This window comes from Mobula hypostoma, chromosome 12 (genome assembly GCF_963921235.1).
Source record: "Mobula hypostoma chromosome 12, sMobHyp1.1, whole genome shotgun sequence".
In the NCBI taxonomy this organism is placed as follows: domain Eukaryota; kingdom Metazoa; phylum Chordata; class Chondrichthyes; order Myliobatiformes; family Myliobatidae; genus Mobula; species Mobula hypostoma.
In genome coordinates this window covers 81787649-81801133 of record NC_086108.1, presented here as the reverse complement: position 1 = coordinate 81801133, position 13485 = coordinate 81787649, and the positions used below count along the sequence as shown (strand labels likewise).

Sequence of the window (13485 nt, the reverse complement as noted above, 5' to 3'; positions counted from 1 at the left end):
TGACAGAGGACTCCATTGAGGACTGCAACACACCACTGGTCAAAGGCCTTCAGCCTGAAAGCCCCTCCATTACCTTCCTGTGTCATACCACCAAGCCAATTTTGTATCCAGTTGGCTACCTCACTCTGGATGCCATGTGCTCTAATTTTCTTGACAGGTCTATCACACAGGACCTTGTGAAAGGCCTTGCTAAAGTCCGCAAAGGCAATGTCTACTGCCCTGTCTTGTCAATCTTCTTGGTCATCTCTTAAAAAAAAAAGTCAAATTCAAAAGACATGATTGCCCACACACACTAAATCCTCAGACTTAAATTTTACCAAGGGCAGTCACTATCAGTGCAGACCTGATATTTAGCTCTTTAATCAATGTCTGGATCAAACTATGATGTGATACCCAGTAATGCCAGTGAAATCTAAACTGAATATTACTGAGGCTATTAGAGGCCAAATATCAACTGGTGGTACTGTCAACAAAATTTTATCTTTTTACTGATTATCACATGAAAAGTGATTGGCTTTTCCCAGCCAATTTTCCACATTGTAATGAGACTACCAAGGCTATTACTGTCAATAATATCAGATACATTTTTGGCATGGATTTAGTGCAAAAGGTGTTTCTAAAGTAAACATCAAATTAACATGAGGGAAAAAATGAGAGATGAAACAACATTAGAGAATACTTCAAACAAGAGAGATTATCAGACCAATGTACCTCTCGATCGAGTTCACAGATATCTGCTCCAGACACCAGGCACTCCCAAATCTCCTTGGCACGATTCCAACCAATGTAAAGGCTGGCTTCTTGAAGAAAAAATGCAAGGAACCTCAGGTGTGCTTCCAAGTACTGTGGAAGAAACAGAATCAGGTACTTTTTGACTCCAAAACTACTACAACAGATTTTGGGTCCAGCTTTTGCCACAATAAATGACTGTGTATTATGGAAGTAAATCATTTAAACATCGCCAACATCTGGAAAAATGATGAACTAGCTTTCAAAAAAAAGGAGTGACATATACTACTGAAGATAACAAAAAAATAATCCATAGTGGATAATGGTGCCATGATAACATGGAAACATAGAAAACCTAGAGCACAATACAGGGCCTTCAGCCCACAAAGCTGTGCCGAACATGTCCTTATCTTAGAAATTACCTAGGGTTACCCATAGCCCTCTATTTTTCTAAGCTCTATGTACCTATCTAGGAGTCTCTTAAAAGACCCTATCGTATCCGCCTCCACCACCGTCGCCAGCAGCCTATTCCATGCACTCACCACTCTGCATAAAATTACCACTCTCTACGTAAAAAAATGATAACTAAAATGTAAGAAATTAGTTCTAAAATGAAATCATCTACGTCTAGAGTTTTAGAACACTCATCCAATTCAAAGTTAAATGAATAATCTAAAACAAACCTTCCACTTCTACATCATTCACTGACCTATTTTTTTTAAAATTGTTTCAGTTCCTTATCTCTCATGAAAACAAATATTTAGCAACATTAACTCATTACCAGTTTTTGACAAATTTCAATGAAGTTGCTGTTTACAGATGACAACTGTGAATCAGCCACCTTCTCAGAAGCTATTGGGATAAATTTTCTGATTCTCAGACCTACTAAAGGCTTTGATTATTTTTCTTTCAAAAAGAAAAGGCTTAAAGTATGTTATGTCAGTTCAACTATGGGATTTTTAAAAAAAGGACATTCTCTCTTCTCCCCTTCCATTACACAGAACATATAAAAGGTAAGCCCGAAAGCATGTACTACCACCAGGCTCAAGGACATCCTCAACCCCACTGTTATAAGACTATTAAATGGTTCCCTAGAATGATACTTGACATCACAATCTACCTTGTTGTGATCTTGCTTCTTATTGTTTCCCTTCACTGTACAATTGGACAGCATTGTAGTGTAGTGGTTAGCACAATGCTTTACAGTGTCAGCGACCCAGGTTCAATTCCTGCTGCTGCCTGTATAGAGTTTGTATACATAATATATCACACTCAGCATATAAAACAAAATATTACAATAAGTGAACAAAATATAATTCAAAATGCAGGTAAAGTACAGCAGTGGCAAACAGTATAGTAAAAAGCTCGCTGTCCGAGTGATGAGACCTCTGTGCTGGCAGGGTGCTCATCGGTCTCGCAGAATGAAGGAAGAAGCTGTGACCCAGTCTGGCAGACCTCGCCCTGATGCTTCTGCACCTCCTTCCTGACGGCAATAGGTCAAAGAGATTGTGATATGGGTGATAGAGATTATCAACAATGCTTTGGGCCCTTCATCCGCAACACTTGAAAATGTCAGAAATAGTGATGATTTCCTCAGCAGCTTTTACTGTTTTCGGTAGAGTTTTGATGTAGCCAGACAGGACACTCTTGATGGTACTCCTGTAAAAAGTTGTTAGAATGGGGGCCGGGAGCCTTGCACACCTCAACCTCCTCAGAAAGTGTAGATGCTGCTGTGTCTTCTTGTCTAGTGAGGTGTTGTTGGCCCAGGTTAGATCACGCTTTATGTGTACACTAAGGAGCTTCATGCTCTTCACTCTCTCCACTGCAGAGCCACTGATGTGTAATGGAGAGTGATCGACCTGTACCTTCTTCAAGTCCACAATCATCTCTTTTGTCTTATCCATGTTGAGACTCGGGTTGCTCTCGCACCACATGATGCCTCTCTACCTCCTCTCTGTATGATGACTCATCTTTGTTGCTGATGAGGCCAATCGCTGCAGTGTCATCAGCGAACTTGATGACGCAACTTGAGCTGAAGCTGGCAGTGCAGTCATGAGTCAGCAGTGTGAACATCAGTGGACTGAGCACTCAAACCTGGGGGGCGGCGGGGGGGCACCACTGCTCAGCATGATGGAATTTGAGATGTTACTGCCAACTTGGACTGACTGGGGTCATTCTATCAAGACGTGCAAGTTCCAGTTACAGACACCGGTGTTGATTTTGCATTGTTATTATTTTACCTTGCTCTACCTCAGTGCACTCTGTAATTTGATCTCTACAGAGAGTGTGCAAGACAAGTACCGGGCTGCGAGCATGTGCTATCGGGCCATGAGGAAACGATATGATTTGGCAATAGGAAATGATATGAGTCAGCTGCACCTTTCCTCATTCCGTCACGCACTGTCGAACTTGAACACACCACCTCTTCCCCCAACCACTGGCCAGTCCGCAAGAATATCGTCAATATTAAACTGGTCCGCGGTGCGCAAAAGGTTGGGGACCGCTGCTTTACACGGTATCTCGGTCTATATGACAATAATAAACCAATTCCAAAAAGGCAAAACCAGAAGTAATGAAGAGCATGATTATTTCAGTCCACAACTTGCAGTTTAGAATCTGAATCAAGTTTAATAGCACTGACATATGTCGTGAAATATGTTGTTTCGCAGCAGCAGTGCATTCCAATGCACAATTTTAAAAACTATATATACATATATCTACATATATATACTATACACATACACACACACGACTAGAACTCAAATTCAAATTAAAGTTTAAATTTTTGTTAAATGAGCTAAAATTAAAAATAAAAATTCCTATGCTAAAAGATAGAATTAATTTTTGACAGCCAAAATTATAGCAATTAATTTATATTTGAAAATACCACACATGCATTCATATATTATTTGCTCAAATAAATAATTGAGTTCTATTTTTAAGAAAGCTAGTGAAAATGGCTTTAAATCTTTTTGTGATTTTTGGTCTATTCCAGATGCATTCCAAAGGCATTGGTTCCAATAAAGGTATTAAGACCAATTCAGAAAACTGATGCAGTCTAGTGGCTGGGGTGCAGGCATCTGTAACTCATCCTGTACGTACACAGAATAGTTGCCAGTTGAGGTATAAGAACTGGCTGAAACTGCAGGCATTTATTTGGTACAAAACTGACAAAACAAAATCTGAATGGCTGTATTACGAATAGCATAACATTAGGGCTAGAACACTTACATCTTGATGGGTGTATCTGCCATCTACAATTGTTGACCCTGTTAGACCTCCTGGACCAGATGCAGAAAGTGCAAGTCGATGACAAGCCACAAGACTTCCTGTAACCAATTTCACGATTTCAAAGTTCTTCTTCAAATCCTGCACAATGCTCTGAAAGACGAGAATCAGAGGCCAAGTGTTTAATTTTCAAAGTTTAGTAAAAATCAAGCATCATTCTCATATTGGTTGAATTTTAAATGTTAAAGGCTTGGATAACATCTTCTCATCTTGAAGGTCTGAAATGATATCCAACCAAAACCCTAAAACAATCAATTGAAAAAAATACTACAAATAACCATAGAGAAAAATAAATACTTTGAACCAAGAATTTTAAATATGTTAATCTATTTTTGCTTTAAATGATTGAAGAAAATCTCTGTTCAATCAATAGCTACATATGAAGATCTAAAATCCAAATTCCTTAAAAATTAATATGCAATATTTATTTTATCAAAATAATTAATATTTGATGTAAAGTGCTCAAATTTATTAAAAACCCTTAAGCCTAAATTCATAAATTTTGCATTTACAGTTCCAGTATTGCCAGGAAGATGACTAGACGGTAGGGACAGTAAAAGATAAAGGAGGAAACGTACTGGAGACAAAGGAGGTAGTGGCGGTCCTTAATGGATACTTTGCTTCAGTATTCACCAAGGAGAGATACTTTGACTAATGTGCGGTCAACATGGAACAGGTTAATGTGCTGGAGCATGTTGAGGTTAAGAAAGAGACAGTATTTGAATTGTTGTGAAACATTAGAATTGATTAGTTCCCAGGGCTGAAAGAGAGAAAACCCCAGGTTACTACAAGAAGGGAAGAGATTCCTAAGAAATTGTTGGCATTTTTGCGTCCTTACTAGCCACAGGAGTGGTACCAGAGGATGGGAAATGTTGCCCCATTGCTCAAGAATGGTAATAGAGATAATCCTGGGAATTATAGACTAGTGAGTTCTCTGTCAGTGGTGATCAAATTACTGGAGAGGATTTAGAGAAAGGATTTATCGGCATTTGGAGAAGCATAGTCTGATTAGAGATAGTCAGCACGAGGAGCAGTTTGGGCCTCACGAGACTAATTCAGTTTTTTGACAAGGTAACAAAACAAAGTGATGAAGGTAGAGTTATGAATGTGATGTATATGGAACAGTTAGGCTTTTCACAAGGTTCCCTTTGGTAGACTCATCCAGATAGTCATGAATAATAGAACCCATGGAAACTTGGCTATATGGAATTGGAACTGGGCTGTTCACAAAGCAGAAACAGAGCATATTCTAGTCTGTGACTAGTGGTGTTCTACAGGGATCTGTTCTGGGACCTTTGCTCTTTGTGACTTTTCATAAATGACTTGGAACAGGAAATGGAGGAGTCCATTAGCAATTTTGCAGATGACACAGGTTGAATCACAGGTCAAGCGTAGAAGGTTGTCATAGATTACAACAGGATAGAGACAGAAGAAACGGCAAATGGAGTTCAATCTGGAACAATATGAAGAGATACACTTTAGAAGATCGAACGTACAGTCAGAGTATAAAGTTACTAAAAAGATTCTTAGCAGTGTGGAGAAATAGAGGAATCTTGTGGTCCAAATACATTGATCTCTCGAAGATGCCATGCAAGTTGACAGAATGGTTAAGGCAGCATACATTGCCTTGGACTTCATTAATAGGGTAATGAGTTCAAGAGACTTGAGATGATGTTGCAGCTCTATAAATCTCTACCTAGACTACACTTGAAGTATTGTGTTCAGTTCTGGCTGTCTCATTACAGGAAGAATGCAGAAACTTCAGAGTGGGTAAAGAAGTTGTTTACCAGAATGCTGCCTAGATTGGAGAGCAGGCCTTATGAGGAAAGGTTGAGCAAACTGGGATTTTCCCTTTGAAGCGACAGAGGATGAGATACGACTTGACAGAGGTGTCTAAGATTATGAGAAGCACAGAGAGTGGATAGCCAGCACATTTCTCCCTAAGGGCAGCAACAGCCAATACCAGAGGAAATCCATTTAAGAGATGTCAGAAGTGTCTTCTTTTTTTAAAAAGACACAGTTTTTAGTCAATACTACATTGTATGCTGAAGGGCCTGCACTGTGCTATACTTTCTATGTTCTATGGTAGCTGTTACTATAGAGGGTCTGAAAAATACACTGCACAATGCTCAGTTGATATTCCAATACCTTAATTGTTATATTCAGCGAAGAGAAAATTTCACTGTCCCATTTGTTGAAAGATAAACGCAAGTTGTTTTCTGGGCAAACAGCATAGGAATTGGTACCTATTTGGTACTTCTTTATAAAGGACGGAGCATGGGATGTTAAGCTACAGCTCAGTAGGAAGACTTTCAGACCAAGTAATAGATCCACATTCAATGAGCCAGACTTGCTCATCAATTAGTAAAATAGTCCAAGTTATATAATTCACACATATGTGTCTCAACAAAAAGTAAAGCATATTGCATCTAGTGCTACGAGGCAAATTACTGCTCAGAGAGTCTGATACCTGTGAAGAAAAACTTAAAAGGTGGTCTATTTTTACAATATTAAATTAAGGAGAAATGGATTAGTTCAAAATGTATAAACCTTGGAAGAATGGTCTGAACAAAGGCATTTGAAATCTAATGTTTTAAAATGTTAAGTACAGGACATAAAAAGAAAATGTAAACATGTAAAAAAAAATGGAGTACGTACAAGGTCAGGAATCAAAAGTATGAGCATGGTGGGCCTAATGATCTGAGCTGCACATATTTCAATGCAAGGCATATTCTAGGAAAAACCGATGAGCTTAGGACATGGATCAGCATATGGTATTATGACACTGTAGTCATTAGTGAGACTTGGTTACAAGGGGGCAGGAGGAAGGGTGACATTACTAGTCAGAGAAAATATCATGGTAGGGCCCAGTTGAGACAGACTGGAGAGCTCATCTAGTAGGGCTTTATGGGTAGAACTGAGAAATAAGACAGGTATTGACTACCTTTAGGGGATTATACTACAGTCCACCCAATAGTCTGCGGAATTCAGAACAGCAAATTTCTAGAGAAATTGCAGACATGATCTTATTGAATGGTGGACTGAGCTCGACAGGCCAGATGGCTTACTCCTGCTCCTATTTCTTACGTTCCTATAATTCCTTGAAAGTAGTGTCACAGGTAGATAGGGTCATAAAGGCATACTGGCCATAAATCTAAGTATGAATACAGGAAACAACAGGAATTCTGCAGATGCTGGAAATTCAAGCAACACACATCAAAGTCGCTGGTGAACGCAGCAGGCCAGGCAGCATCTCTAGGAAGAGTTACAGTCGACGTTTCAGGCCGAGACCCTTCGTCATGAATACAGGAGTTGGGATGTTATGTTGAAATTGTATCAGATGTTGGTGAGGCCTAATTTGAGTTATTGTGTCCAGTTTTGGTCACCTACCTCCAGGAAAGAATGATAGAGTGCAGAAAAAACCTGAATTATAGGGAAAGGTTGAATATGTCAAGACTTTATTCACGAGAATGTAGAAAATTGAGGGGAGATTTGGCAGAGGTATACACAGTTATGAGGGGTACATGCAAGCAGGCTTTTTCCACTGAGGATGGTTGGGACAGCAACTAAAGGTGATGGGTTTAGGATGAAGAGTGAAACGTTTAAGGGAAGCATGAGGGAGAACTTCTGCACTCAGACAGCAGTGAGAGTGTGGAGCGAGCTGCCAGCACAAGTGATGGAAGCAGGGTTGATTTCAACATTTAAGAGAAATTTGGATAGGTACATGGTTGTGGAGGGCTATAGTCCAGGTGAAAGTCAATGGGACTAAGTAGACTAACAGTTTGGCGTAGACTAACAGTTTGGCATAGCCTAGATAGGCCGAAAGGCATGTTTCTGTGTTGCTGTCCCAAAAGCTGAAAGAGACTTGCTTGGACTTCTAATACAGAACAAATGAAAATTGCAGTAAAGTCAATACAATCATTAATTCTGCAACTAAAATAGTGCACCAGAGGAAATATAGGTATGCAGAACACTATCAGCTGGCATCCAAAATCTGGAAACCTTGAGACATTAGATTTGAAGTTAAAAATATTGCTTGCAAAAAAAAAAGTAGCTTTCTCCCAATCACAATGAGTAGAGCCAAACATTCAACAGAATGCCAAGTGCCTATAAAACTATAACATGGGTAGCTATTGCTTGTAGCTCGTTTGAGATCCCCTAGCTAATTATGTAAAGATACAAGTTGAATCAACAATTTGTCAGGTCATTCCTCAAGATGATGGGTGAGCTAGCTACAGTGGCTTTCTAGGTAAGTCTACCAACTACAAAAAAATCTTCTGAAAGGAACTAGCAATACATATATGCACAAACAGCCTAAAATATGGCTCATGGGCAATCTCTTAAGACGTACACTGGTAAAAGCAAGATAAAAAAAGATTCACCATCAAGATGTCACACCAATTATCAAATGGATCATTTCATATATGACTTTCCTGCAAGGAAGTCGTTAAAGGATGGGTGTGAATGATGTCAAAGCTGATCTAAGGAGAAAGCTATTGATAAAATCCACCTTTACTGGATGTAAGTAATTCAGAATCCAGAGGAAAAACAACTAATGCATCTGTCTCATCTTTGTTATTTGTTCAAGCAGCATAATATAAATCTTTATTCAAACACAGAGATTAGACAGTTCTGAAGTAACATGAACCATTTATGGTATCTGAAAATCAGGGTAAAAGAATAAATATAAATGAACACAGCACTGCAATAAAATTCTGTACACTAACATAGAACAGAAACATTCTCAGATCTGTTCCTTTAATATAAGTTTCAAAGGAGCTGCTTTAAAGTAAAGCGAGCTCCATTTTATTATAACACCTCAATCAAATGCATAATGAGTTCAGCGTTATCAAGTCAGAAGTTTCATTAGGAACTATTCTCCCAGGGTTTATTACTCACTTCTCCCATGAAGGAATAATAACCTATAATTTTGGGTCTTTCAGATTTAATCCACTTTTATTTTTACCTTGTCTTGTTTCTGGCAGCTCTGTTTGATGAAGGACCGGGTAATCTCGTGAAGTTGACGCAATGCTGGAACCACCCATACTGGCTGCTGGTTATTTTGTTGAGAGGACTGAGAAGAATCAGAATTTGAAATTGACAAACATTTTAATACACAATTATGGTTATTTCCTAGTAACTATATCATAGTGCACTGTGTTGCATTGGTTTATTATTGTAACAAATTCAAAGCCTTTAGCCTAATGAGTCCATGCTGACCATATTGTCCACCCAGTTAAACCATCTTCCTACATTTGGCCCATATCTTTGTAAGTCCCGCTCTTTAATGTACTTATCCAAGTCCTTTTCAAATGATAGTATTGTATCTACCTCAACTACTTCCTTTAGCAGCTCATTCCATATACTTACCATCATCTGGGTGGAAAGAAATTGCCCCTCAAGTTCCTTCTAAATCTTTCGCCTCTCACCATTAATATATACACCCTAGTTTTGGACTCCCCTCCCCGGGAAATAAAACTGTATAGAAAACATTTCTATAAGGCTGCCCCTCATTCACCTATGTTCCAAGGAATAAATACCAGCATCGCCAACCTATCCCTATAACTCAGGCCAATTCCTTTCTGCATGCTTTCCAATTTAACCTTCTTATAAAAGAGTGCCAAAAACTAATCATTGTGTACAGAAAAGTTAGCAGTGTATGTTTTATTTGGGAAGTGCTGATATTTTTCTTTCACTGCTACTTTGTGGGAAGTTCCGACTACTTTTGCACGGTTATGAGAGCCAAAAGCATGTTGCATCTCTTGGATTACAATGTTCCTCTCTGATTAATGACGGCATTACGGGGGTGGAGGTAGAAATGTAAGCTATAAAATGATATGTGAGTACAACAAAGGATTGAGCATTATAAAATCTGGTAAGGAAGGTGATAAGTGGAAGCAGGTAAAGTAGGACTTGGGACAGATTGAACCAGGTGGGAGAGGGGCAAGTTGTTTGGAAAGGAGAATGAAAGAACCTGGGCTACTCAACAGAAACTCCTTTCTTTCTTGAGATACCCTCTCCTGGTCTTTTACCCTCTCTTGATCTTCCCATTTCCAATTGCTGAACATTAACTTCCTTGCTTTCTCCACTATTCGCCCATTCCATCATCATCCCCTCTGTTCACACAGCTCTCCACTTATTCCACATCAATTCTAACCTCAACCTTGCAGACATGTGTGGTGGCATTATGATCCGGGAGACTAACTTCTCTCTTACAAAGGCTATTCAGCAGCTCACAAACCACCTCTCCAGTACTACTCCAAGACGATGACCCCACCAACAAACAACAGACCACTGTCACCCAAACCATCAAAGTTCTCCTCACTTCAGATTTTCCATCCATTGATTCCATCCTGATAGTTCCACAGCCTTCATTACCCACTTCTACCTTTTACCCAAAATCTATAAACAGCACCATCCTGACAGACACATTAGTTTCTACCCGCTCTTTCCCCACTGAACTTATCCCCTCACGGCTTGAATACATTTCATCTTTTGTCCAGGCCTTTCAACCAACATCCAGGACACCTTGCATGCCCTCCACCATTTTGACAAATTCCAATTTCCTAGGCCCCATCCTTTCATCTTCACTATGAACATTCAGATTCTATACACTTCATTGCCTATTAGGAAGATCTTGGGACCGTCTGCTCATTTCTGGAACATTGATCCAAACACTGGGCAAGAGCAATTTCTGCCAAGCAAGAAACAATTTCTCTTTCGATTTCTTTCACTTTCTACAATCAAAGATGTAACTATGGGCCCTAACTTCACATCTTTTTATTGGCTATGTGGAATAGCCCTAGATCCAAACCCACTCCCCAACTCTTTCTCTACCACACAGATAACTTCACTGGTGTTGAACTCATTAATCTGATCAACTCTGTTCCAAACTTATGCCCCACTCTCAAATTAACTTGCACTATTTCTGACACCTCTCCTACCTTTCTGAATCTCACTGCTTCTATTTCAGGAGATGAACTATCTACTGACATTTGCTATAAACCTGACCACTGCCACAGCTAAATGTCAGTCAGGGAGAACTATGGGTCCAATGATAATAACTAACAAATTTTAAAATAGTTATGGAAAAACGTAAAATAGGTCCACTGGGAACTGCCAGTGAGTAAAGTTATGGACGGGGGTTCTGAGGTTGAAAAGCAGGAACGTAAACACTATCAATGCTGGAATCTGATAATGGAAGGTGAAGGTGAGTGTGGGAAAGGGAAGGAGAATTGAAATAGCATGCAGACAGAGTACAGAAGATCTGCAAATTGCTCGCGTAGCACTGACTGTAGTAGACGCGTGAGGAGGAAGTGCACGTGAATCTTTGCCTCATCTATAGGGCTGTTCAGGTACCTGGATGGTGGTGAAGGAGGAGGTGCAAGAACAAGTTTGCACCCCTTTTACGGAAAGGTTGGTGGGAAGGATTGCAAAGACCTCATAAGTGTGAAATCAGAAATCATCTTTTCTCTCGCATGCAAATGATGTTTCTTATATTTTAATTTTGATAATTTTGAATGTCAATACAGTAAAGACTCTGAAACTGACTGATGGATTCATTTCATCTAACAAACTTCTAAGTAAAATCTATTGGAGACTTCCACTAATATCCCTTTTCCATTTTTGCTTCCAGGAAAATTTTACACACAGAATGTGTTTAAACTGTATACAGACAACACCCACATTATGTGGGTGATAGGCTGTGTTACTAAAAAATGAGGTGTATTGTGAAATTTCATAATGTGGAGCTGCATCTTCCATGCATGTATCAAGAAGTGAGACTTGAAAAGAAAATGTGTGTTAATTCACTTTTTCAACCTCTCCCCCACCTCCACGACACACAAATTCCATGAGAGAATTTTATTGTGTATCTCAACTTTCTGGCTACAACAAAATGAGATGATGATTTGTGAAATTTTGCCAAGAAGAATTTTGCTGAATGGTCACCACGAATCCAAAGACAACCCAATGTTATCACAGCGTTCTATAAAATATCAATCCCAATCTCAGTGTTTTGGGAAAGGAGGATGCCCTCAGTTTTAACAAAGGACAGGAAACTCCAAACTCATTTCTGCACTGTGGAACTTGTAACTTGAAAATTAAGAATAATTTCAGTACAAAACATGATTATTCGAGAACAAAATTTTTTGATTGAAAAATGTTTGAAAGTTCAAAGTAAATTAATTATCAAAGCTCACATACATCACTATATACAACCCTGAGATTCATTTTCTTGTGGGCATTCACAGTAAATACAAGGAAACAAAAATAAAAGGCAAAATAATAATAATCAATTAATAAGCAATAAAGATTGAGAGCATGAGATAGAGTCCTTGAAAGTGAGTCAATAGGTTGTGGGAACAGTTCAGTGGTAGGGCAAGTGAAGTTCAGTGAAAGTCGTCCCATGGTTCAAGAGCCTAATGGTTGAGAGGTAATAATTGTTCCTAAACCTGTTGGTTGAGTCCTGAGGCTCCTGTCCATTCTTCCTGGTGGCAGCAATGAGGAGAAAGCATGGCTTGGATGGCAGGGGTCCTTGATGGATCCTGCTTTCTTGAGACAGTGCCTCATGTAGATGTTGAGAGGGCTTTACCTGTGATGGACTGGGATATATCCACTATTTTTTGTAGGCTTTTCTGTTCAAGGACATTGGTGCTTCCATACCAGGTCATGACACAACCAGTCAATATTTTCTCCACCATACATTTATAGAAATTTGTCAAAGTTTTAGAAGACATGCTTAAGTTTTGCAAAATCCTAGGTAAGCAAAGGAGCTGTGTGTTTTCTTTGTAATGGTACTTACATGCTAGACTCAGGACAGCTCTGAAATTATAACACCAAGGAGTTTGATGATGCTGACCCTCACCATCTCTAATGGACCTCCAGTTTCATCCTCCTGAAGTCAACAGTCATGCTGACATTGAGTGAGAGGTTATTGTTGTGGCACTGGTCAGGCAAATTTTCAGTCTCCCTCCTAGATCACCACCTCTGATTTGGCCAATGACAGTAGTATCGTCAGCAAATTTAAGTATGTCATTGGAGCTGTGCTGAGCCTCACTGTCAAAAGCATAAGATGAGTACAGCAGGAGACTAAGCACAGAGCTTTGTGGTGCACCTGTACTGATGGTGATTGTGGAGAAGGAAATACAATACAGTGGATTCCAGTTAATTGGGTCATCAGTTAATTGGAGCAGCTACTTATTTGGGACAACTCTTAAAAAACAACAGCTGACTGAGAAAATAGCTGGGATTTCCTTTGTTTATTTGGGTCACTATGCTGCTAAAGTGGGACAGGAGACTTTCTGAACAGTTTCTAAGCAGCATCAGTTGCATGCACTTATGTGGCCATTAGACACTTCACCGTTCTTCGAGCAAATAATATTTAAGTAGCGTCAGTTATATGTGTGTTCAAAAAGCAGTGATTTTTCTCACTGATAGTTGGCGAGAAATAAGCAATAATGCAGTCAG

General features: G+C 39.3%; 1 protein-coding gene across 5 annotated transcripts in view; it reads right to left on the bottom strand.

Annotated features, from left to right (window-relative positions):
• Positions 1-13485, bottom strand: part of usp24 (ubiquitin specific peptidase 24) — a 262902-nt gene that overhangs the window by 164249 nt on the left and 85168 nt on the right. For all 5 annotated transcript variants that reach the window (XM_063064478.1, XM_063064479.1, XM_063064481.1 and 2 more), the window contains 3 exons: positions 8984-9091; positions 3961-4110; positions 712-843 (listed from right to left, as the gene is read on the bottom strand). In XM_063064478.1, coding sequence (XP_062920548.1) covers positions 712-843; positions 3961-4110; positions 8984-9091 — 390 coding nt within the window. The remainder of the gene's footprint in view (positions 1-711; positions 844-3960; positions 4111-8983; positions 9092-13485) is intronic.